This window comes from Nerophis lumbriciformis, linkage group LG23 (assembly GCF_033978685.3).
Source record: "Nerophis lumbriciformis linkage group LG23, RoL_Nlum_v2.1, whole genome shotgun sequence".
NCBI lineage: Eukaryota > Metazoa > Chordata > Actinopteri > Syngnathiformes > Syngnathidae > Nerophis > Nerophis lumbriciformis.
In genome coordinates, this window is record NC_084570.2 from 32,339,182 (window position 1) to 32,365,660 (window position 26,479).

General features: G+C 39.6%; 1 protein-coding gene across 2 annotated transcripts in view; it reads right to left on the bottom strand.

The window, feature by feature from the left end:
• Window positions 1–26,479, bottom strand: part of cpne1 (copine I) — a 58,948-nt gene that overhangs the window by 19,685 nt on the left and 12,784 nt on the right. Inside the window, exons 2-9 of one of the 2 annotated variants that reach the window (XM_061984723.1) lie at window positions 8,805–8,933; window positions 8,560–8,739; window positions 5,473–5,547; window positions 4,588–4,659; window positions 3,053–3,136; window positions 2,904–2,993; window positions 2,753–2,839; window positions 2,600–2,686 (exon numbers count right to left, since the gene is read on the bottom strand). In XM_061984723.1, coding sequence (XP_061840707.1) covers window positions 2,600–2,686; window positions 2,753–2,839; window positions 2,904–2,993; window positions 3,053–3,136; window positions 4,588–4,659; window positions 5,473–5,547; window positions 8,560–8,739; window positions 8,805–8,933 — 804 coding nt within the window. Of the gene's footprint in view, window positions 1–2,599; window positions 2,687–2,752; window positions 2,840–2,903; window positions 2,994–3,052; window positions 3,137–4,587; window positions 4,660–5,472; window positions 5,548–8,559; window positions 8,740–8,804; window positions 8,934–20,942; window positions 25,021–26,479 lie in introns of those variants that run through there. The other variant, XM_061984722.1, reaches the window with a different exon arrangement.

A 26,479-nucleotide genomic window follows, 5' to 3' on the forward strand; every position in this document is an offset into this window, starting at 1 on the left:
CAGTGTTGATGTCATCACACTGCACAAGAACAGTGTTGATGTCATCACACTGCACATGAACAGTGTTGATGTTATCACACTATACATGAACAGTGTTGATGTCATTACACTGCACAAGAACAGTGTTGATGTCATCACACTGCACAAGAACAGTGTTGATGTCATCACACTGCACAAGAACAGTGTTGATGTCATCGCGCTGCATATGAGCAGTGGTGATGATGTCATCACACTATACATGAACAGTGTTGATGTTATCACACGGCACATGAACAGTGTTGATGTTATCACACTATACATGAACAGTGTTGATGTCATTACACTCCACATGAACAGTGTTGATGTCATTACACTCCACATGAACAGTGTTGATGTCATCACACTATACATGAGCAGCGCTGATGTCATCACACTGCACATGAACAGCGCTGATGTCATCACACTGCACATGAACAGTGTTGATGTCATCACACTGCACAAGAACAGTGTTGATGTCATCACACTGCACAAGAACAGTGTTGTCATCACACTGCACAAGAACAGTGTTGATGTCATCACACTGCACAAGAACAGTGTTGATGTCATCACACTGCACAAGAACAGTGTTGTCATCACACTGCACATGAACAGTGTTGATGTTATCACACTATACATGAACAGTGTTGATGTCATTACACTGCACAAGAACAGTGTTGATGTCATCACACTGCACAAGAACAGTGTTGTCATCACACTGCACATGAACAGTGTTGTCATCACACTGCACAAGAACAGTGTTGATGTCATCACACTGCATATGAACAGTGTTGATGTCATCACACTGCATATGAACAGTGTTGATGTCATCACACTGCACAAGAACAGTGTTGATGTCATCACACTGCACAAGAACAGTGTTGATGTTATCACACTGCACATGAACAGTGTTGATGTTATCACACTGCACATGAACAGTGTTGATGTTATCACACTGCACATGAACAGTGTTGATGTTATCACACTGCACATGAACAGTGTATACATCATTACACTCCACATGAACAGTGTTGATGTCATCACACTATACATGAGCAGCGTTGATGTCATCACACTATACATGAGTAGCGTTGATGTCATCACACCGCACATGAACAGTGTTGATGTCATTACACTGCACATGAACAGTATTGATGTTATCACACTGCACAATAGTGTTGATGTCATCACACTGCACAAGAACAGTGTTGATGTCATCACACTGCACAAGAACAGTGTTGATGTCATTACACTGCACATGAACAGTATTGATGTTATCACACTGCACAATAGTGTTGATGTCATCACACTGCACAAGAACAGTGTTGATGTCATCACACTGCACAAGAACAGTGTTGATGTCATCACACTGCACAAGAACAGTGTTAATGTCATCACACTGCACAAGAACAGTGTTAATGTCATCACACTGCACATGAACAGTGTTGATGTCATCACACTGCACAAGAACAGTGTTGATGTCATCACACTGCATATGAACAGTGTTGATGTCATCACACTGCACAAGAACAGTGTTGTCATCACACTGCACATGAACAGTGTTGATGTTATCACACTGCACATGAACAGTGTTGATGTTATCACACTGCACATGAACAGTGTTGATGTTATCACACTGCACATGAACAGTGTTGATGTCATTACACTCCACATGAACAGTGTTGATGTCATTACACTATACATGAGCAGCGTTGATGTCATCACACTATACATGAGTAGCGTTGATGTCATCACACCGCACATGAACAGTGTTGATGTCATTACACTGCACAAGAACAGTGTTGATGTCATCACACTGCATATGAACAGTGTTGATGTCATCACACTGCACAAGAACAGTGTTGTCACCACACTGCACATGAACAGTGTTGATGTTATCACACTGCACATGAACAGTGTATATGTCATTACACTCCACATGAACAGTGTTGATGTCATCACACTATACATGAGCAGCGTTGATGTCATCACACTATACATGAGTAGCGTTGATGTCATCACACCGCACATGAACAGTGTTGATGTCATTACACTGCACATGAACAGTATTGATGTTATCACACTGCACATGAACAGTGTTGATGTCATCACACTGCACATGAACAGTGTTGTCATCACACTGCACATGAACAGTGTTGTCATCACACTGCACATGAACAGTGTTGTCATCACACTGCACATGAACAGTGTTGTCATCACACTGCACATGAACAGTGTTGTCATCACACTATACATGAGCAGCATTGATGATGTCATCACATTGCACATGAGCACTATTGACGATGTCATCACACTACAAGAGCAGTGTTGATGATGTCATCACAAATGTTGATGATGTCATCACAAATATTGATGATGTCATCACACAGCACACTAGCCTGTCCTCCATGGCTCTACAAAGATGAGGTTGTCTTCTTCCTTATTTGAACATCTATTCCAGTTGCACTTTACAGTAAAATGGTGTTTGTTTACATCAGTGACCACAAGATGGCGCCACCTAGCAAGAAGCGATCAGGCGCGTGATTCAGGGACCTCTAAAACGCGACCATCATGTGGTCCGTACCTTGCAGCTCTTCACAGAGACCACTCCAGAGTTCTTGTAGTTCTTCTTCTTTTTCTGTTTCTCAGGGTGGATGCAGTCAAACGCCACCTGGAGGACAAAACAGTGTTAGCAACGGCATACTTTTTAAAATCCTTCTCCCTACAGTGAGCTCACCGATGCTTTCTGCAGCTCCGACACTTTGGTGGTGAAAGAGCCGATGAGATCGTGCGAGCCGTCGCTGTCGTGGTCAGAACAATCCACCTGAGCAAGACAAGAGTTTAGCGGCCGTGCGGGCGGAGCAAAGGTGCTCTCTGACTGGTGGAACCTTGAGGGGCCTTTCCAGGTCACTGCTGCAGAAGGTCTGCAGAGGAACGGAGAACTTCTTCCAGGTGGGACTCAGGTTGTTCTTCACCACCTGCAAACACACGTGGAGTTGAAAGGTTGTGGGCGACGTTGTCCAAGTTGTTTCAGGACCTCGGTTCTGTGGACCAGCTGCCATTTTCCATCTTCTCCTTGTTTGAAGAACTCCAGGAAGGGATCAGACTTTCCAAATGTGTCCTGCAAAAGTAGGAAGACATTTTGACTGAACGACTGAAGGCTGTAGATAAAATTAAATTTAACTTATGCAATATCTGATTGTATCGAATAATGCACAAGCTGTTGTTCTCCTCGTGCTCATTGGGCTAAATCTGGGAGCTCAGGTGCTCCATACATGTTGCTGGTATGCCATGAACCTTCCTTCAATCAGCATTTTAAGGATTTTAGTCCAGCATTGTATAATGCTGTATTATGTATCTGACTGTATAATGCATATGTTCCTTTTGACTGTATTTAAATGTATAATGTATTTATAATATTCATATGTGAATAATGCTGTATAATAGACTGTATTTATGCTAATCACATGTGAATAATGCTATATAATAGACTGTATTTATTAGGGCTGTGAATCTTTGGGTGTCCCACGATTCAATTCAATATCGATTCTTGGGGTCACGATTCTATTCAAAAACTATTTTTTTCCCGATTCAAAACGATTCTCTATTCATTCAATACACAGGATTTCAGCAGGATCTACCCCAGTCTGCTGACATGCAAGCAGAGTAGCAGATTTTTGTAAAAAGCTTTTATAATTGTAAAGGACAATGTTTTATCAACTAATTGCAATAATGTAAATTTGTTTTAACTATTAAATGAACCAAAAATATGACTTATTTTATCTTTGTGAAAATATTGGACACAGTGTGTTGTCAAGCTTATGAGATGCGATGCAAGTGTAAGCCACTGTGACACTATTGTTCTTTTTTTTTTTTTTATAAATGTTTAATGATAATGTCAATGAGGGATTTTTAATAATCACTGATATGTTGAAATTGTAACTAATATTGATACTGTTGTTGATAATATTCATTTTTGTTTCACAACTTTTGGTTTGTTCTGTGTCGTGTTTGTGTCTCCTCTCAATTGGTCTGTTTATTGCAGTTCTGAGTGTTGCTGGGTGGAGTTTGGTTTTGGAAATGGAATTCATTGTTATGGCATTGCTGTGTATTTTTTTGTTGGATTGATTAATTAAAAAAAATTTTTTTTAATTAAAAATAAAAAAAAGTTTTTTAAAATGAGAATCGATTCTGAATCGCACAACGTGAGAATCGCGATTCGAATTCGAATATATTTTTTTCACACACCCCTAGTACTTATATTATTCACATGTGAATAATGCTGTATAATAGACTGTATTTATATTATTCACATGTGAATAATGCTGTATAATAGACTGTAATTATATTATTCACATGTAAAAAATACTTAAGTGTTTATTTTCTATTGTGAGCGAACTGTGGTGCTGAATTTCTCCCAGGGATCAATAAAGTACTTTCTATTCTATTCTATTCTATTCATTGGAGACAAATAATACAAAAAATATGCCGGGAGAGTCTCTTATTGATGATTGATTCAGAGCTGCAGGTGCATATGCGACCAGCAGGTGGTGCTACACCCACACAAATCACCTTCTTGTCCAGATTCTTGGCCTCCAGCTCCAGAGTGATGGCTCGGTTGTCCTTGATCTCCTCTGCTGTGATCTAGCCACACACCAGACATTTCAAAGAGTGACGTGTAGGCAATCTTCAAATATTACACAACTCAACATAAATACCAGATAATATTTCAACCATAGTACTAATAATACCAGCATGTTCTCTGTATTGTGGGATTTTTTAACATCTTCTCAATTCAACACAAAAGCTGTTTTGTTTCTCAGAATGTGGCTCATACAATGTTTACAGGGGGATGTATTATCCACCATGACTGTTTAGTCTGTGATGTCCTGCCTTTACTGTGCGTGGGTCACACCAAAATGTAAGTGAGTCGGACAAGTACTCGTACACGTGTGTTTTCTCAGTCAAAATTGCATATTTGAACCACAGGAATCATTTCTATAGTTTGAAAAGATAAAATGTTAATGATGTAGTATTATGTCCAGATAACTGACTTTTTATAAGTCATGTGACTTCAAACTTGACACCTCATTGGCTGCTTCTGAGACAGGATCCGTTGCTTGGGTCTTCATTTACCGGAAGTGAGTCTTGCTTTTTGAAGCAGCTCATTTTTATCCACTCAATTTTTAAACACTCCATTTGTTTTCAATATGATTGTCAGCATAATTTGATGTAAAAAAAATTCAGTTCACAAAATGTAAATGCTAAAAATTCCGTGACATAAATTCAGTTGGAAAAAAAGCTTTCATAATTAAGACACAAATGAAGCTCCATACATACTGTGGTGTTCTTGTCTTACATGAGGATTGTGGATGAAAGTGCACTTCTCCTTTAAGTAACACATCACTTGTGTTGAAGTCTATGTGAATGTGAACACACAAGATGGCAGCTACTCACTGTGATGCTTCCTTTGCCAGCAGGTTTCCCTTTTTTCAGCTGCAGTGGTCTGGTCACAGTTTTACTGGATACAATCTGAAACAGACACACACATCAGTAAAACAAACACACACATCACATATACAAACACGCACGCAAGCACACACACATCAGTAAAACAAACAAACACATCACATATACACACACACATATTAGTAACACGCACACGCACAGACACTAATACAATAGTAACACACACACACACACACACACACACACACACACACACACACACACACAGACACACACACACACACACACAAACACATTAGTAACACCCCCCCACACACATCAGTAACACCCCCCCCACACACACACACACATACATACATCAGTAACACACACACACAAATACACTCCCACCCACACACACACACACACACACACACACACACACACACACACACACACAAATACACTCACACGCATCAGTAACACACACACACACACACACACAGAGACACACATCAGTAACACACACACACACACACACACATTTACACTTACACAAATACACACACACACACACACGCATCAGTAACATGCACACACACACAGACACTTACACACACACACACACACACACACACGTTAGCAACACCCCCCCACACACATCAGTAACACACACATACATCAGTAACACACACACACGTTAGTAACACAACACACAAAAACACTCCCACCCACACACACACAAATACACCCACACCCACCAGTAACACACACAGACACACACATCAGTAACACACAGACACACACACATACACACACACACACACACACACACACACACACACACACACACACACACACACACACACACACACACACACACACACACACACTCACACAGCGTTGTGTGTGCGTGTGTATTATGCGAGAGTGTGTGTGTATTATGAGTGAGTGAGCGTGTATTATGAGTGTGTGTGTGTGTGTGTGTGAGTGTATTATGAGTGTGTGTGTGTGTGTGTGTGTGTGTATTATGAGGGTGTGCGTGTGTATTATGAGTGAGTGTATTATGAGTGTGTGCGTATGTATTATGAGTGTGTGCGTGTGTATTATGAGTGTGTGTATTATGAGTGTGTGCGTGTATATTATGAGTTTGTATTATGAGTGTGTGTGTATTATGAGCAGTGTTGGGACTAACGCGTTACAAAGTAACGCGTTACTGTAACGCCGTTAGTTTCGGCGGTAACTAGTAATCTAACGCGTTATTTTTTTATATTCAATAACTCAGTTACCGTTACTACATGATGCGTTACTGCGTTATTTTACGTTACTTTTTATGTAGTATCGGCTAGAAACTGAGGATCTGAGTGTGTTTTATTCCAGCGAAGCAGAGACGTGCTTCTGATTCTTCCTCTGCGCTCTCTGTGTGTGCGTGTGACTGTGTGTCTGAGTGTGGGAAGGGGAGGGGAGGGGAGGGGGGTGCGCAATACAACCGTTGGCCAACAAAAAAGTAACCACAGAACACTATACGCCTATACGGTATAGTGTTCTGTGGTTACTTTTTGGTTGGCCAAGCGGACGTGACGACAGGCTGTCCCCACTCAGATCCGTACAGACCGGGAGGGGGCGTGCCTTAAGTCCGGCTGGAAATCGGCAGAAATTTGGAGAATGGTTGTCCCAGGGAGAGGCAGTGAAATTCGGGAGGGTTGGCAAGTATGAGATATTCTCACTTCTTTTCTTTTGTCGAGCACAAAGAAAAGAACATTTTAGTTAAATATAAGTTGTGTCTTGGATCAAAGATCCCGTCTACTGCCCAAAACAACAATTAAAATCTGCCTGGTTAGGCTCTGTGTATGTCACGTGTGCCTTCCTTAGGTGAAGCCAGCTTTACAGCTATGTTGTTGATTGATTGATTGATTGATTGATTGAAACTTTTATTAGTAGATTGCACAGTACAGTACATATTCCGTACAATTGACCACTAAATGGTAACACTCAAATAAGTTTTTTAACTTGTTTAAGTCGGGGTCCAGATACAGATATATACTATCAAATATATACTAACATCATAATACAGTCATCACACAAGATAATCATCAGGGTATATACATTGAATTATTTACATTATTTACAATCCGGGGTGTGGGATATGGAGGGGGTGGGGGGGTTAGGTTTGGTTGGTATCAACACTTCAGTCATCAACAATTGCATCATCAGAGAAATGGACATTGAAACAGTGTAGGACTGACTTGGTAGGATATGTACAGCAAGTAGTGGACACAGAGAGAGAGATCAGAAAGTATAAGAAAAAGTGTCTACATTTGATTATTTACAATCCGAAGAGGTATTATGTGGAAGGGAGGGTGTTAGTTTAGGGTTGTAGTTGCCTGGAGATGTTCTTTTAGTGCGGTTTTGAAGGAGGATAGAGATGCCCTTTCTTTTACACCTGTTGGGAGTGCATTTCATATTGAAGTGGCATAGAAAGAGAATGAGTTAAGACCTTTATTAGTTCGGAATCTGGGTTTAACGTGGTTAGTGTTAGTGTTATTATGCTGTTTGTTACTTATGTATGTTATGTTGCAGCTATTTAAAATAGTTTTGTCAATTTGTTCTGGCCTGAAATAAATTGGCCCTTTGAAACATATCTTTGTCTTTGTGTGTTGTATGTAGAGCACATTGCTTAGCAGAGTTCAGTGATGCAAATGTATGTCAAGTTGATCAACAGATTGTATTATTCTCCAGTGCAATAACAGTACTAAAATGAAGGCTAAAAGGGCATTAATGGGAGCTTTAAAAAAAAAAAGTAGAAGAAGTAACTAAATAGTTACTTTTCACAGTAACGCATTACTTTTTGGTGTAAGTAACTGAGTTAGTAACTGAGTTACTTTTGAAATAAAGTAACTAGTAACTGTAACTAGTTACTGGTTTTCAGTAACTAACCCAACACTGATTATGAGTGTGTGTGTGTATTATGAGTGTGTGTGTGTGTATTATGAGTGAATGTGTATTATGAGTGTGTGCGTATTATGAGTGTGTGTGTGTGTATTATGAGTGTGTGCGCGTGTATTATGAGTGTGTGTGTATTTTGTGTGTGCGTACCTGTCCGAGAGTGAGCTCCACCCCTCCCAGGTAGTCGTCATCCCCCAAGTCCGGGGAGCTGTTGTCGATGTCGTAGACCCCCAGTTTGAGGTTCTGGACCGTCTCAAAGGTGTAGTCCAGTCTGAGGCGCTGGCTGAAGGATGGGCTGGAAGAGTTCTTCAGACGTTCTGTGCGGCCCAGCTGACAGGAGAGGGCACGTTAGTGTCTGTGCTTGCTGCTCTCCTCCTGGCGCTAACTGTCACTACCTCGGTCCAGGCGTCTTTCCCTGAGCGCTGCAGGAGGACACACAGAGGGTCCGACTTGGAGCCCACGTCTTTGTCTAGCAGGTCCTTGCAGGACACGCTCAGTTCCACCTTTGACACGCAGTCCGCCATCTGAAGGGATTCAAAGCATTCATTTTATTTACTGTAGGCACCACTATGCACTCCTCCAGGCATCGGGTCTTTTTACAGCAAACTGATCCTCCTGGATGACAATCACACCTTCACCACACAAACCAGTATGGCCAGTATGCCAATAAAGCCAATTTGCTAACAAAGCAACGATATTAGCAGCTAACACTAGCATTGTAGCAGCTAGCAAAATAGCAGAACATACTAATAGAGACAAAATGTGTAGAAACTAGTTCAAATGAGTGAAATGGCTCAAATGTGATCAAGTAGCATACTAGCATGAAGCAAGCTAGCATTTTCGCTACTTTGTGCTAACATATTGTCACGTTACATCACGCCACATGGATCCACAGTGTGTATATTCATAGACATGAGTGGAATGGTTAAATACTAAGTTAGCATGCTAGCACCTAGACAAATAGCACTAATGACCCAATATGGCAAGTTAGCACAAGGTTTCACTACTTTGTGCTAACATATTGTCACGTTACATCACACCTCATGGATCCACAGTACATATATTCATTGGCATGAGTGGAATGGTTAAATATTAAGTAAGCATGCTAGCACGTAGACAGATAGCACTAATGACCCAATATATCAAGTTATCACAAAGTTTCAGTACTTTGTGCGAACATATTGTCACGTTACATCACACCACATGGCTCCCCAGTGCGTACATTCATTGGCATGAGTGAAATGGTTAAATACTAAGTTAGCATGCTAGCACCTAGTCAGATAGCACTATAGACCCAATTTGTCAAGTTAGCACAAGGTTTCACTACTTTGTGCTAACATATTGTCACGTTACATCACACTACCTGGATCCACAGTATGTATATTAATAAGCATGAGTGGAATGGTTACATACTAAGTTAGCATGCTAGCACCTAGTCAGATAGCACTATAGACCCAATATGGCAAGTTAGCACAAGGTTTCACTACTTTGTGCTAACATATTGTCACGTTACATCACACCACCTGGATTCACAGTACGTATATCAATAAGCATGAGTGGAATGGTTACATACTAAGTTAGCATGCTAGCACCTAAACAGATTGCACTAATGACCCAATATTGCAAGTTAGCACAAAGTTTCATTACTTTGTGCTAACATATTGTCACGTTACATCACGCCACATGGATCCATAGTACATATATTCATTGGTATGAGTGGAATGGTTAATACTAAGTTAGCACGGTAGTACCTAGACAGATAGCACTAATGACCCAATATGTCAAGTTAGCACAGGGTTTCACTACTTTGTGCTAACATATTGTCACGTTACATCACACCACATGGATCCACAGTACATATATATTTATAAGCATGAGTGGAATGGTTAATTACTAAGTTAGCATGCTAGCACCGAGACAAATAGCACTAATGACCCAATATGGCAAGTTAGCGCAAAGTTTCCCCACTTTGTGCGAACATATTGTCACTTTACATCACACCTCATGGATCCACAGTGTGTATATTCATAGGCATGAGTGGAATAGTTAAATACTAAGTTAGCATGCTAGCAACTAGTCAGATAGCCCTAATGGCCCAATATGTCAAGTTATCACAAAGTTTCACTACTTTGTGCTAACATATTGTCACGTTACATCACACCTCATGGATCCACAGTACGTATATTCATAGGCATGAGTGGAATGGTTAAATACTAAGTTAGCATGCTAGCACCTAGACAGATAGCACTAATGACCCAATATGTCATGTTAGCATAGGATCACCAATAAAGCAAAAAGCTCATTTTAGCATGTTAGCACTGAGCAAAGAGTATCAAAAGTGTGAGGGCAGTTCCTTAATGATTTTACATCATGCCATGGAGGCCCACATGGATGTAATTGAGCATGCTAAAGTGCTAACAGTTTAAGTGTGCAGGTGGCAAGATAGGGCAAAGTACCAACAGTTTATTGTGATTTGACGTGCTATTACATAACATGTATGCAAATTAATACGAGGCTAACGTTAAAAATGCTAACATGCAAACAGTCAGCATGCTAGCACCTAGCGACATAACAATAAGTACCAAAAGTGCTAAATGTGTTAAACATTTCGGAATGCTTCAAATGGCTTACATGAGACTTAAGTCTTTGGAACACATTCTCCATGTTTTCAATTAAACTTAAGTCTTTGGAACACATTCTCTGTGTTTTCAATGAGACTTAAGTCTTTGAAACACATTATCTGTGTTTTCAATGAGAGTTAAATCTTTGGAACACATTATCCGTGTTTTCAATGAGACTTAGGTCTTTGGAACACATTCTCCGTGTTTTCAATGAGACTTTAAGTCTTTGGAACACATTCTCTGTGTTTTCAATGAGACTTAAGTCTTTGAAACACATTATCTGTGTTTTCAATGAGACTTAAGTCTTTGGAACACATTCTCCCTGTTTTCAATGAGACTTAAGTCTTTGGAACACATTATCTGTGTTTTCAATAAGACTTAAGTCTTTGAAACACATTATCTGTGTTTTCATTGAGAGTTAAATCTTTGGAACACATTATCCGTGTTTTCAATGAGACTTAGGTCTTTGGAACACATTCTCCGTGTTTTCAATGAGACTTAAGTCTTTGGAACACATTCTCTGTGTTTTCAATGAGACTTAAGTCTTTGGAACACATTCTCTGTGTTTTCAATGAGACTTAAGTCTTTGGAACACAAGCTCCGTGTTTTCAATGAGACTTAAGTCTTTGGAACACATTATCTGTGTTTTCAATAAGACTTAAGTCTTTGGAACACATTATCTGTGTTTTCAATGAGACGTAAGTCTTTGGAACACATTCTCCATGTTTTCAATGAGACTTAAGTCTTTGGAACACATTCTTTGTGTTTTCAATGAAACTTAAGTCTGTGGAACACATTCTCTGTGTTTTCAGCCAAAATCACCACAAACTTTTCTTATTAGTTTGTACTGCAATTGTTTTTGTCTATTATTGTTTTTGTTATGATCATTTTATAGTTATTGGGTCAATAACAACAAACTTGCCAAAATCTCCCCAAAAACGTGTGCCACTTGTTGATAAATAATAAACAAGTGTTATTTTCCTATTTGCAATAAAAGGAGGCCAACTTCACACAGGTGGCGATTACTGAGGTTTCCTATTTATTTTGTTCATCATCTATTACCTTAATTGTAGCCTTTTTCTAGTCAAATACGCTGTCAGGCGCTTGGAGCAGCTTTTATTTTGCCGTGGTAGAAAAAAATAATCAGTTATAATCTGCTATTCACTTCCGGTGGTGACATTTCCGCTCATCGACGGCATTTTTCTAAACGGAACTTTGTAGTAAAATAACAGCATGGATGACCTAGAAGTTAAATTCACACAGTAAAACAAAACCAGTGACAATAATTGTTCAATGTAAAATAATAGTTTAAAATGTACCTTTTACAGAAAAACTCCCGAGTGACACATTTAATACTGACAGCGTCCCCGGAACGAAAATAACACAGGCAGCGACTATAAAACGTTATCTGATTTTTTTTTTTAAATACCTTCGTTGTTGAATTATTTGATCCTGTGAGGCACAGCTTTATTTGCTGAAAGTCACCCAAACTGCCGCGCGTCAAAGCTATGTAGCCTCGCTTGCAAACCGGAAGCACAAGTGGGCGGGTCTTCACTATGATTGGACAGCAAGCGGCTCAGAAGTGCGCTGATAGAACAAAAGCGATGTCAGTCATCTGCACAGCGCTCTTGGGTAACTTCCGGTTTCCGCCAGAATAAAAGCAGCATACAACCATACCCTTCACAGCACAACACGGAAACATATCGGAGAACAATGAATAAGTGTATTTAATTGCCACGACAGTCCAGTTACAATTCATACAAGATTCACTCGTCAACACAACCTTTGTCATTTTAAAGCAAGCTTCAACTTTCATCAGCTGATGTTAAAATAATGACAAGAGTCCCAGTCGCTCATAAACAAATCCACCACAGAGATTTTGACAGGGAAACTTAACATTTATGTTATATATGATTTTATGTTGAAAGGGAGGTACTTGAGACAACGGCGTTATTGTTATGAGCTAACTTCCGTCTTCATAGTCATGTAAGCACATGAAATACACAATTTTAATGCCCAAAGACAAAAACACTACATCTGGAAAGTATTCACAACGCTTCACTTTCCCCACAATTTATGTTACAGCCTTATTCCTACATGTAATACATTTATGTTTGTCCTCAAAATTCTACACACAATACCCCATAAAAATAAAATAATGTGATTTATTTATTTATTTTGAAAACGTATTAAAACAAAAACAAAAGTAGGAAATGACATGTCGATAAGTAAGCATTCATCTTAGTCTAGTCGGGGAGGTGACCAAGACTATGGTCATTCTGTCAGAGCTACAGCATTCCTCTGTGGAGAGAGGTAAGGACAATCCGCAGATCAGGCCTGGATGGTATAGGGTGGCCAGACGGAAGCCATTTTTTAGTCAAAAGTTTGTCAAAATGCACCTGAAAGACTCCCAGACCGTGAGAAACTAAATTCTCTGGTCTGATGAGACAAAGATTGAAGTATTTGGAGGAAACCAGGCACCGCTCATCACCAGGCCAATACCATCCCTACAGTGAAGCTTGGTGGTGGCGGCATCATGTTGGTTGTGGTGGGGGGATTGGGGTGGGGGACTTGGAGACTGGTCAGGATAGAGGGAAAAATGAATGCAGCAATGGATGAAAACCTGCTCCAGAGCGCTCTTGAACTCAGACTCAGGACAACGACCCGAAGCACAAAGCCAAGATATCAAAGGAGTGTCCTCAGGACAACTCTGTAAATGTCCTTGAGTGGCCCAGCCAGAGCCCAGACCTCATTGAACATCCCTGGAGAGATGTGAAAATGCCTGTGCACCGACGCTTCCCATCCAAGCTGATGGAGCTTGAGAGGTGCTGCAAAGAGGAATGAGAGAAAGTGCCCAAAGATAGGTTTGCCAAGTTTCTGGCATTGTGCTAAAAAAGACTTGAACTTCAACTAAATATTGAACAAAGGGTCTTAATACTTATGTACATGTGAATTGTTTTGGTTTTATTACATTTACAAAATGACAATAACTTTTCACACTGTCATTATGGGGTATTGTGTGTAGAATTTTGAGGACAAATATGAATATATGACTTTTGAAGCTATGCTATCATGTTTGGAGTGCGTGTCACCTTCAACTGACGCACCAAACTATATTACCTGCAAGGCAACCTCCTCAAAGTGACTAGAAGGCCAACACAACCCAGCGCTCACTTTTGCACTTCCATCATCCTTCCATCATCAACTTCAAAGTCATCCAGCTGGGAGGAAAAAAAACTTGTTTTTATGCACAAAAACTGACTAGGAAGGCCGCAGTGACGAGGGAACAAATACAAGGACAATCTTTTAAGACTTACCAGAATTAAGTAGAAATATTTGTGCAAAAAATATTTCCGACTATAACTTTGTAATTTTACAAGAAAAAAAAAGTAATTGGCATTCTTTCCAATTCTAACTATCCTTCTCCTCACACTCCTTCATGGCCAGGTGATCACAACTTCCTAGTTCTACTACATTCATGCTATACTATACTATGACTGTAAGGTGTATGGCTGTGTAATTAAAGGAAAAACCGTAAAGTTAGCACTTTAATAATAGTGTGCTAGCATGCTAAAGTTGCTATGCTAACAGGTAACAAGTGTCACATACCAAGGTATATGACTCTAGGGTAAATGGTTGCAAAATTAGTTCAAAAAGCTAGCAAGTTTCAAATACCAAGTTATATGACTAAGGTGTATGGCTGCGGAATTAGACAAAAAAGCGTAGTATTTGCAAAAAAAAAAGTTTGCACTTTTATGTTAGCGTGCTAGCATGCTAACATTAGCAGACTAACAGCTAACAAATGTCACATACCAAGTTATATGACTCTAGGGTAAACGGTTGCATAATTAGCTCAAAAAGCTAGCACTTTAAAGTTAGCATGATAACATAAACATGCATACAATTAGCATATTTCAAATACCAAGTTATATGACTGTAAGGTGTATGGGTGCGGAATTAGACAAAAGAGCGTAACATTTGCACCAAAAAAAGGTAGCACTTTGATGTTAGCATACTAGCATGCTAAAGTACGTTAACAAGTGTCACATACCTAGTTATATGACTCTAGAGTAAACGGTTGCAAAATTAGCTCAAAAAGCCAGCACTTTAAAGTTAGCGCCCTGCGATGAGGTGGCGACTTGTCCAGGGTGTACCCCGCCTACCGCCCGAATGCAGCTGAGATAGGCTCCAGCGACCCCCCGCGACCCCAAAAGGGAAAAGCGGTAGAAAATGGATGGATGGATTTAAAGTTAGCATGCTAGCATACTAACATAAACATGCATACAGTTAACATGTTTCAAATACCAGTTTTTTTTTATAACTGTAAGGTGTATGGCTGCGGAATTAGACAAAAAAGTATAACATTTGCAAAAAAAGTTAGCACTTTGATGTTAGCGTGCTAGCATGCTAACAGTTAACATGTCACATTCCAATTATGGCTGCAAAATTAGACAAAAAAAGTGTATAGATGGAAACGTTGCCATGCTAATGTTAGCATACTAGCATGCTAACGTTAAGAAGCTAGCACATGGAATGATGTATACATGAATTACGATGCAAACAAACAAGTAAACAACAATGAATGTTATTTCTTGTAAGGAATGATGTTTACATGAATTATGACACAAACAAACAAGTAAACAACAATTCATGTTATTTCTTGTAAGGAATGATGTATTCATGAATTATGATGCAAACAAACAAGTACGGGCTATCAATGTTGGTTTTCGGCATTGCCGCTTACATGCAGTGATGATATTATGGTGCATAGATGGTGAAATCCCTAAATTCCTTGCAATAGCTGGTTGAGAAATGTTGTACTTAAACTTTGGACAATTTGCTCACACATTTGTTGACAAAGTGGTGACCTTCGCCCCATCCTTATTTGTGAATGACTGAGCATTTCATGGAAGCTGCTTTTATACCCAATCATGGCACCCACCTGTTCCCAATTAGCCTGTTCACCTGTGGGATGTTCCAAATAAGTCTTTGATGAGCATTCCTCAACTCAGTGGCCTAGTGGTTAGAGTGTCCGCCCTGAGATCGGTAGGTTGTGAGTTCAAACCCCGGCCGAGTCATACCAAAGACTATAAAAATGGGACCCATTACCTCCCTGCTTGGCACTCAGCATCAAGGGTTGGAATTGGGGGTTAAATCACCAAAATGATTCCCGGGCGTGGCCACCGCTGCTGCCCACTGCTCCCCTCACCTCCCAGGGGGTGATCAAGGGTGATGGGTCAAATGCAGGGAATAATCTCGCCACACCTAGTGTGTGTGTGACAATCATTGGTACTTTAACTTTAACTTTTTTCTCAGTCTTTTTTGCCACTTGTGCCAGCTTTTTTGAAACATGTTGCAGGCATCAAATTCCAAATGAGCTAATATTTGCAAAAGATGACAAAGTTTTCCAGTTCGAACATTAAGTATCTTGTCTATGCAGTCTATTCAATTGAATATAAGTTGAAAAGGATTTGCAAATCATTGTATTCTGTTTGTATTTACCATTTACACAAGGTGACAACTTCACTGGTTTTGTACATATTAAATATTTAGTGCAACCAAACCTCTTCAGGTTAAATAAGCAGTAGTTGACCTGCTACTTCTCTTACTTTAATCATCAGCTACGCTAGCAGAGAAAAGTCACAACAAATGCAAACTCCACAACACAATAAGAAAGACACAACACAATAACAGAAACAACACAACAACATAAAGACAACACAACAACACGATAACATAAAGACAACGCAACAACACAAAGACACAACAACACAAAGACACAACATAATAACATAAGACACAACAACACAAAGACAACACAACAACATAAAGACACAGCACAATAACAAAGAGCCAGCACACGATCATAAAGACACAACAACATAAAGACAACAACATAAATACAACAGAACAACAGACACAGCTCAACAACATAAAGACACAACACAACAGACACAGCACAACACAATAACAAAGACAAAAGACAACAACATAAAGACACAACACAACATAAAGACAACACAACAAATACACAACACAACAAAGACACAGTATAACAACTATAAACCAAAACAGGCCAATAAAAGACAAAGGAAGTGAAAACAGAAGTTTCCTGACACAGAAAGTTATAAACGATGTAATAAACAAATTTGAAAAAGTGAAATGTGACAACTTTTACACTCATAAATAACTGACTTTTTTTTTAACAATACTAATATACTATGTTTAACAATACTTATATACTATGTTTACCAATACTAATATACTATGTTTACCAATACTGATATACTACGTTTACCAATACTAATATACTACGTTTACCAATACTAATGTACTACGTTTACCAATACTAATATACTATGTTTACCAATACTAATATACTATGTTTACCAATACTAATATCCTGTTTAACAATACTAATATACTGTTTAACAATACTAATAAACTATGTTTAACAAAACTAATATACGTTTAACAATACTATTATACTATGTTTAATAATACTAATATACTATGTTTAACATAACTAATACATGTTTAACAATACTAATAAACTATGTTTAACAATACTAATAAATGTTCAACAATACTAATATACTATGTTTAACAAAACTAATATACTATGATTAATAATACTAATATACTGTTTAACAATACTAATTTACTATGTTTAACAATACTAATAAACTATGTTTAACAATACTTATATACTATGTTTAACAATACTTATATACAATGTTTAACAATATTAATTTACTATGTTTAACAATACTAACATACTGTTTAACAATACTAATAAACTATGTTTAACAATACTAATACTCTACGTTTAACAATACTAATACATTGTTTAACAATACTAATAAACTATGATTAACAATACTAATAAATTATGATTAACAATATTAATAAACTATGATTAACAATGCTAATATACTATGTTTAACAATACTGATATACTATGTTTAACAATACTAATAAACCATATTTAACAATACTAATATACTATGTTTAACAATACTTATATACTATGTTTAATGATACTAATTAACTGTTTAACGATACTAACATACTGTTTAACGATACTAATATACTATGATTAACAATACTAATAAACTGTTTAACAATGCTATTATACTATGTTTAACAATACTAATAAACCATATTTAACAATACTAATAAACCATATTTAACAATACTAATATGCTACGTTTACCAATACTAATATACTATGTTTAACAATACTAATTTACTATGTTTAACAATACTTACATACTATGTTTAAAAATACTAATATATTATGTTTAACAATACTAATATACCACGTTTAACAATACTAATATACTACGTTTACAAAAAATACTAATATACTATGTTTACCAATACTAATATACTATGTTTAACAGAACTAATATACTATGTTTAACAGAACTAATAAATGTTTTAACAATACTAATAAACTATGTTTAACAATACTAACAAATGTTCAACAATACTAATATACTATGTTTAACAAAACTAATATACTATGATTAATAATACTAATATACTGTTTAACAATACTAATTTACTATGTTTAACAATACTAATAAACTATGTTTAACAATACTTATATACTATGTTTAACAATACTAATAAACTATGTTTAACAATAATAACATACTATGTTTAACAATGCTAATATACTATGTTTAACAATGTTAATCTATGTTTTACAATACTAATAAACCATGTTTAACAATACTAATATTCTACGTTTAACAATACTAATACATTGTTTAACAATACTAATAAACTATGATTAACAATACTAATAAACTATGATTGACAATACTAATTAACTATGTTTAACAATACTAATGAACTGTGTAACATCACTCATATACTATGTTTACCAATACTAATATACTATGTTTAACAATACTTATATATTATGTTTAACGATACTAATTAACTGTTTAACAATACTAACATACTGTTAAATGATACTAACATACTATAACAATACTAATATACTATGATTAACAATACTAATATACTATGTCTAACAATGCTAATATACCATGTTTAACAATACTGATGTACTATGTTTAACAATACTAATAAACCATGTTTAACAATAAAAATAGACTATGTTTAACAATACTTATATACTATGTTTAACAATACTAATTTACTGTTTAACAATACTAATAAACTATGTTTAACAATACTTATATACTATGTTTAACAATACTAATAAACTGTTTACCAATGTTAATATACTGTTTAACAATACTAATATACTATGTTTAACAATACTAATAAATTATGTTTAACAGAACTAATATACTACATTTAACAATATTATTGTACTATGTTTAACAATACTAATATACTATGTGTAACATAACTAATAAACGTTTAACAATACTAATAAACTATGTTTAACAATACTAGATGTTCAACAATACTAATAAACTATGTTTAACAATACTAAATGTTCAACAATACTAATAAACTGTTTAATACTAAATGTTTAACAATACTAATATACTGTTTAACAATACTTATATACTATGTTTAACAATACTAATATACTATGTTTAACAATACTTATATACTATGTTTAACAATACTAATAAACTATGTATAACAATACTTATATACTATGTTTAACAATACTAATAAACTATGTATAACAATACTTATATACTATATTTAACAATACTAATTAACTATGTTTAACAATACTTATACTATGTTTAACAATACTAATATACTGTTTAACAATACTAATATATGTTCAGGATGTCGTTCCGTCACCATAACTTGCTCCGTTGTCACTTTCCTTCCTTCCGATTCATCTTTTGTGGCTAAAAGTTGTGTTGCGGCTTTTGCAATTGTGCTGTATCTGAAAGTTGCTGTGTTGTAATTATGACATTGTCTTGTCATGTTTAGATTTGCCGTGACCTTCTTCTGCCATCCTAGATATCCGCCGTTCTTGTTTTGTTTGACGCCAAACTCCAGTAACGTTTAACGTCCTTATTGTGACGATCTGTCTGATTGGATTTAAGGACGGCAGACTTCATATGAAGTTGATGAACTGTTTCATTGGTTGGTGTTTATTTCCTGTCAGCGCTCTTATTGGTTCCATTTCCTGCTTGGCCCTCGAGCGCGGTTTCCCCCCTCACCTGCTGCTGATTGGCAGCTGGGCGTCAATCAGCTGGCTGCTATTTACGCCTGCCTCGCCCTCCAGTCAGGGCTCGATGATTCGGCCACACCTGGTGTCAATCAGCTGGCTGCTATTTAGGCCTGCCTCGCCCTCCAGTCAGGGCTCGATGATTTGGCCACACCTGGTGTCAATCAGCTGGCTGTTATTTATGCCTTCCTCGCCCTCCAGACAGGGCTCGATGATTCGGTCACAATCTGTTCGTGGTGAACCCCAAGATGCAGAGATAGCAGGCGCAGCGCAGGAAAACATGACATTAATAGGATAACAGGAGACAGGAAACAGCAAACAATCATTGAGCTTAGACTGGAGGGCGAGGTAGGCATAAATAGCAGCCAGCTGATTGACATGGGTGTGGCCAGGCTGCCAATCAGCAGCAGGTGAGGGGAAACAGCACTCAGGGAGACAAGCAGGAAATGTAACCAAAATAAGAGCGCTGACAGGAAATAAACACCAACCAATGAAACAGTTCATCAACTTCATATGAAGTCTGCCGTCCTTAAATCCAATCTTTTCTTATTCTAGTATCGATGAAATCGAGCGATTTCCTTAAAAAAAACGATGTGGGCTGGATACCTATCTTCCGAATACTCGGACTTCAGCACGTAGACGGAGGACGACAAGACCTTCACTCCAGCAGACAAAGGAAGTCAAGGAGATGAAACTCCGCCCCCTAAGACCACAGGTGGGAGACAAGGGAGTGAGCTTCAGGAACATCCTTTTTATTCACCACCAGGAAGGCGACGCCACATCATGTATGTGGAACAGCATCATACACTTGTTCACACGCACAGTACAAGAAAAGTGATGTTTAAAGGAGAAAACATCAAAAAAACATCAACATAAAGCTACCAAATCCAAAATCTGCTGAAGACCTACATAAGTTACTTTGTTTGTACGTTCCCAACATCCACAACTATTCACTTATTAAACATTTTACTATGTTAGACATAATTCATTTTGTCCTCAAAACTCTACATACAATACCCCATAATGACAATGTGAGAAGTTACATTAATAAAAAATAAAAAAAAATCACATGTACATACTGTAAGTATTCAGAGCCTTTGCTCAATACTTTGATGCACCTTTGGCAGCAATTACAGCCTCGTGTCTTTTTGAATACCATCGTATTCACCCACCTGCGCAAAAGGTAGGTGTGCCAAGCTTTAGCAGACTTCAGGCTGCCAAAAGTGCATCGACAAAAGAATTGAGCAAAGGCTGTCAATACTTATGTACATGTCATTGTTAGTTTGAATGAATTTGCAAAATTAAAAATCACAAATTGTCAGAATGGGGTATTGTGTGCGGAATTTTGAGGACAAATGTGATTCTATTTCATTTTGTATTACGTCTGTTACACAACAAAATGTGGAAATGCTGTGAATACTTTCTGGATGCATTGTACGTTCAGTGGAACCCAAAGACAGCAAGATAAAAACAGAAATAATTCATTGACTGATAGAATAAAACAGGAGACCGCCGTCCCACTACATGGCCACCCAGCCAGTTGCCATGGTGACAAAGTTTATCACTGTAACAATGTGCCAGTCTTCAAAACCGTCGACACACACTTTGATGTTGAACGTCAACATCACACAAAGCATTGGAGCGGTACATTTGAAAAATGGCTTTTCTTCATCATCATCGTCATGGCAACAGAGGTGGGAAACATGGAAACAGAGCAGACATTTCAGAGGCGAAAAAAAGCGCAGGTTTCAAAAGACGTGTCAGTAGCACATGGGGGACACGGCGTGGTGTTGCCATGGCAACATCATAATAGCTTTCATTTGAGCGTCACACCGTAGCAACAGAGCATATTTACAGGTTGGCGTTGCCATCGCAACAGTACAGGTGAGCGTATTGGACATGACTAAACATGACGTTATCGCAGTCAAGGGCGCCAACATTGTGCCAGTCATCACAATCAAGAAGACAAACGCTGCATTTGGAGAAATGGGCGGAGCAACAAACAGGAAGTTAGCCAGCGTGATGCTATGCTAGGAATGATATGTAGAGGGTGCGGAGCAGAGAGAGAGAGACATAAGTGTGCACAGTTACAGTCGGACCTTTCACCCCAGACTCATTTTGACTTTCCGAGCTCCGATGGGTCTGTCGTTGAGGTCGACGACCGCCGCCGCAGCCTCTTGGTGGTTCTGAAAGGCCACCATGGCCTCGCCGGTGGGCAGGCCTTTCTCGCCCAGCTGTAAGCAGACCGAGCCGGGCAGCACCTCGTAGCCGTAGAAGAAGTCCATGATCTCGTCCACAGTCACAGTGAAGGGCATGTTCTGGATCTTGACTATTGTCGGGGCGGCGGAACCGCGTTGACTGTTGGGGTTGTTGGCTACTCCAGGGGCAGGTTGGAGACCCTCCGCACCCTGACTGAAAGCTTGCTGTCCACCAGTCGTGCCTCCCACTTGGCGTGCTTGGTTGTTGCTGTTGACCCCTGCTCCTCGGTTCTGTCCTCCCACACTTCCTTTCCTGTTGGCATTATCGAAGGGCGCCAAGCCCCTCAGCCCGTCTTGACTGAATGGAGCCCCTCCTACCGTGCCTGGTCGAAAGCCCGGGGGCTCCAGAAGGGGAGCTCCAGGGATACTGGCCAGGAGAGGGGGCGCAACAGCCAGATTCACATCCCCGAGTCCTCCTGCCAATGGAGGGAGTGGAGGAGGACCTGCCAGCCCGTTTCCTGGAGCAGAAAACGGAGTGACGAACGGGGAACTATTGAGAGGTCCCATGCTACTTCTTAGATAGTTAAAATCCTCTCCACCAATGGCAGCAAATGGGTGGATTTGGGGCTGCTGTGGAACCGGCTGAGCCTGCACCTGCTGGATCTGATTCTGCTGGTTTTGATGCTGATTTCTTTGGCCTCTCTTGTTTTGAGGAGGAGGATTTCTCTCGATTTCCTTCATCTGTTCGTAGGTCACCAAGTGGACAAAAGCATCACGGCCATTGAGCTTCTGGCGATGCAGTTGCTCAGCTTTGCGAGCGTCGTCCTCTGTTTGAATCTGGAACACCGCCTGCCCCAGACCGTTACCGTGGCTATCTGTCAGAACCTTCAGCGAATCTTCGTAAAGTCCAATGCCGTCCAAGAAGGCCCGGACGTCCTTCTTTGAGATATTGTAAGGGATGTTCGTGATATGTGCGCAGTTCCTTGGAGATCTTAGGGTTTCCGGATTCTTTCTATCGCTTTGTGATGCATCCCGTTTGCGAATTGCGTCTATCTTTTCAAGCATTCCCTTGTGGCTGATGGGATGTACTTGAATGAAGCGGGAGCCCATGTACTGCAAGTGAGCACTCAGGGCCGTCTTATAGTCTTGTTCTGTTTTGAACTCCAAGAAGCCTTCTCCTGTGGCTCGCCCACTGGGCCCATAAGCAATGTATATGTTGTCCTCGACCACGGACAGGTGTCTGAAGAATTCCTTAATCTGGTTTTTGTCCGTCTCGTAAGGAAGGCCCTTCAGGTACACACAGAACTCCTGACGATGTGGAGACCTTGACCTTCCTCTCTGATGATTCCGGCCAACATTACCATGGTGCTGATGCTGGTCCTGCGCTTCGCGGTTTAGTTTTCCGCATTGTTGGGAAGTATGAACCATGGTGTTGTTAAGGCCCGCCCACTGCCTCTCAGAGCCTAGTGTGATCTCAATAAACCTTTGCCCCATCATGCCACCGCCACGTTTTAGAGCTTCAAAGCCGTCTTGGGGGGAGAAGAACTTGACCATAGCTCGGCCGGTTGGACGACCTTGCCCATCTCTCAACAAACGCACTCCATCCACCCCCAGACCTCGAAAAAAGTCTCTGATTTCCATTTCTGAACAGGGGAACGGGAGATTCTGCAAGAGGACAAACATCTCATTTGGACTAGGCACACCTGCTCCAGCAGCTGAGACTGCAGCAACTTTCATGTGAGCCTGAAGGCCAAGGGATGCGAGAGGAGAGAGGGGGTTGAACAGCATCGGGTTTGGGGTACCCATGGGGAGGCCTGCACCAAGTCCTGCAGGTGGAGGGAGGGAGGGGTTGAAAGGTGGCAGGGAAGACATGTGGTGAAGGTGGGACATTGGTGGTCCTTGGGAAAGTTGGGTGACAGTGGGGACTGGGGGAAGTGACGATACTGGAGGAGGAATGGGGAGCGTGGGCAACGTAGGCATTGGTGGCAGGGATGTCATGCTGGGAAGTGCCACAATGGGTGGTCCTGCATTGAGAGATGCTAGTGGGGTGGTGATCCCGGGGGCAGAGCTGTAGCTGTTGGGGAAGCTGGACACCATGCCAGTCAGGCTGGCTATAGCCTTGTTACTCTGAGACTCCTGAGAAGAACTTGCTGCAGTCACTACCGATGTAGTGTTAATGAAACTCTGGTTTCCATGACTACCGCTTCTGCCCCCTGCTAACGACTGCACTGTGGGTATAGGTGTGGCGGAAGCTTGGCGGTTAGCGTTTCCAGCTGTCGGTGGAGCGGTCTCGCTTGAACCTGTTCCGGCCTCAAACCTGCGACGGCTCAACTCAATCATGTTCTGCATTTCCGTCTTGCTGCTGAGCAACAATGACACTTTGGAGCCCTTAATGGACCCACCTGTGCGCATCATCCCCAGTCGAGCATCCTCGTCAGTAGCAAAGACAATGAAGGCCTCGCCATGTTCACCACCCACGATGTGCACTCCCCCATCAGGGATGGTGAGGCCAGAGAAGAAGTGTCTGATGTCCATGGTGCCGGCCACAATGGGCAGACCTTGCAGTCTGATGACTACCGCCATACTGACTGCTAATCAACAGGCCTACAACCTGGGGAGAGAGTAACACTGCCGTCAGATCAGAAGCAAAGAAGATTAGAGCTGTGGTTTCCAGATGTTCAGCAAACATTTCATGAGATTTTACTTTAACACTTTTGCCGTCCTAAGATTGGGAGACGAGCGGTTCGTTTTGGAAGGAGTCGAGGGCAGAAAATGCGATGCTTGAAAGCTTATTTCCAAAGTTTAAATGTTGACTCTTTGAAAATAAGGAGCTTAGACTTCACAAAACATAAAATGCTTGGACCAAAAAAATGAGCAAGCGTTTTAAAACAACAACAACAAACATCTCCAAACATCAAACATCTCCAAAACACTGACCAAACATCTCTAATCTAATGTATGCAACATGCTTAAGTACATTTTGATAATATAAATAAACCTTGTTTCCACCAATCAATATTGTTCAGTTCCATGCCTCAATAAAGTCCTTTTACAGTACAGGCCAAACGTTTGGACACACCTCATTTAATGCGTTTTCTTTATTTATATGACTATTTACAATGTAGATTGTCACTGAAGGCAGCAAAACTATGAATGAACACATGTGGAGTTATGTACTTAACAAAAAAAGCTGAAATAACTGAAAACATGTTTTATATTCCACAAACCCCAAAACCAGTGAAGTTTGCACGTTGTGTAAATCGTAAATAAAAACAAAATACAATTATTTAAAAATCATTTTCAACTTATATTCAATTGAGTAGACTGCAAAGACAAGATATTGGACAACTGTTATTTTTTGCAAATATTAGCTCATTAGCACTTGCAACATGTTTCAAAAAAGCTGGCGCAAGTGGCAAAAAAGAGTGAGAAAGTTGAGGAATGCTCATCAAACACTTATTTGGAACATCCCACAGGTGAACAGGCTAATTGGGAACAGGCGGGTGCCATGATTGGGTATAAAAGCAGCTTCCATGAAAGGATGGGGCGAGGGTTACCACTTTGTGAACAAATGCGTGAGCAAATTGTCGGAACAGTTTAAGAACAACATTTCTCAACCAGCTATTGCAAGGAATTTAGGGATCTCACCATCTACGGTCCATAATATCATCAAAAGGTTCAGAGAATCTGGAGAAATCAATGCACGTAAGCGATGATATTACAAACCTTTGATCCCTCAGGCGGTACGGCATCAAAAACAGACATCAGTGTGTAAAGGATATCACCACAAGGGCTCAGGAACACTCCAGAAAACCACTGTCAGTAACTACAGTTCGTTGTTACATCTGTAAGTGGAAGTTAAAACTCTACTATGCAAAGCCAAAGCCATTTATCAACAACACCCAGAAACGCAGCCGGCTTCACTGGGCCCGAGCTCATATAAGATGGGCTGATGCAAAGTGGAAAAGTGTTCTGTTGTCTGACGAGTCCACATTTTAAATAGGTTTTGGAAACTGTGGATGTCCACGGACCAAAGAGGAAAAGAACCATCTGGATTGTTATAGGCGCAA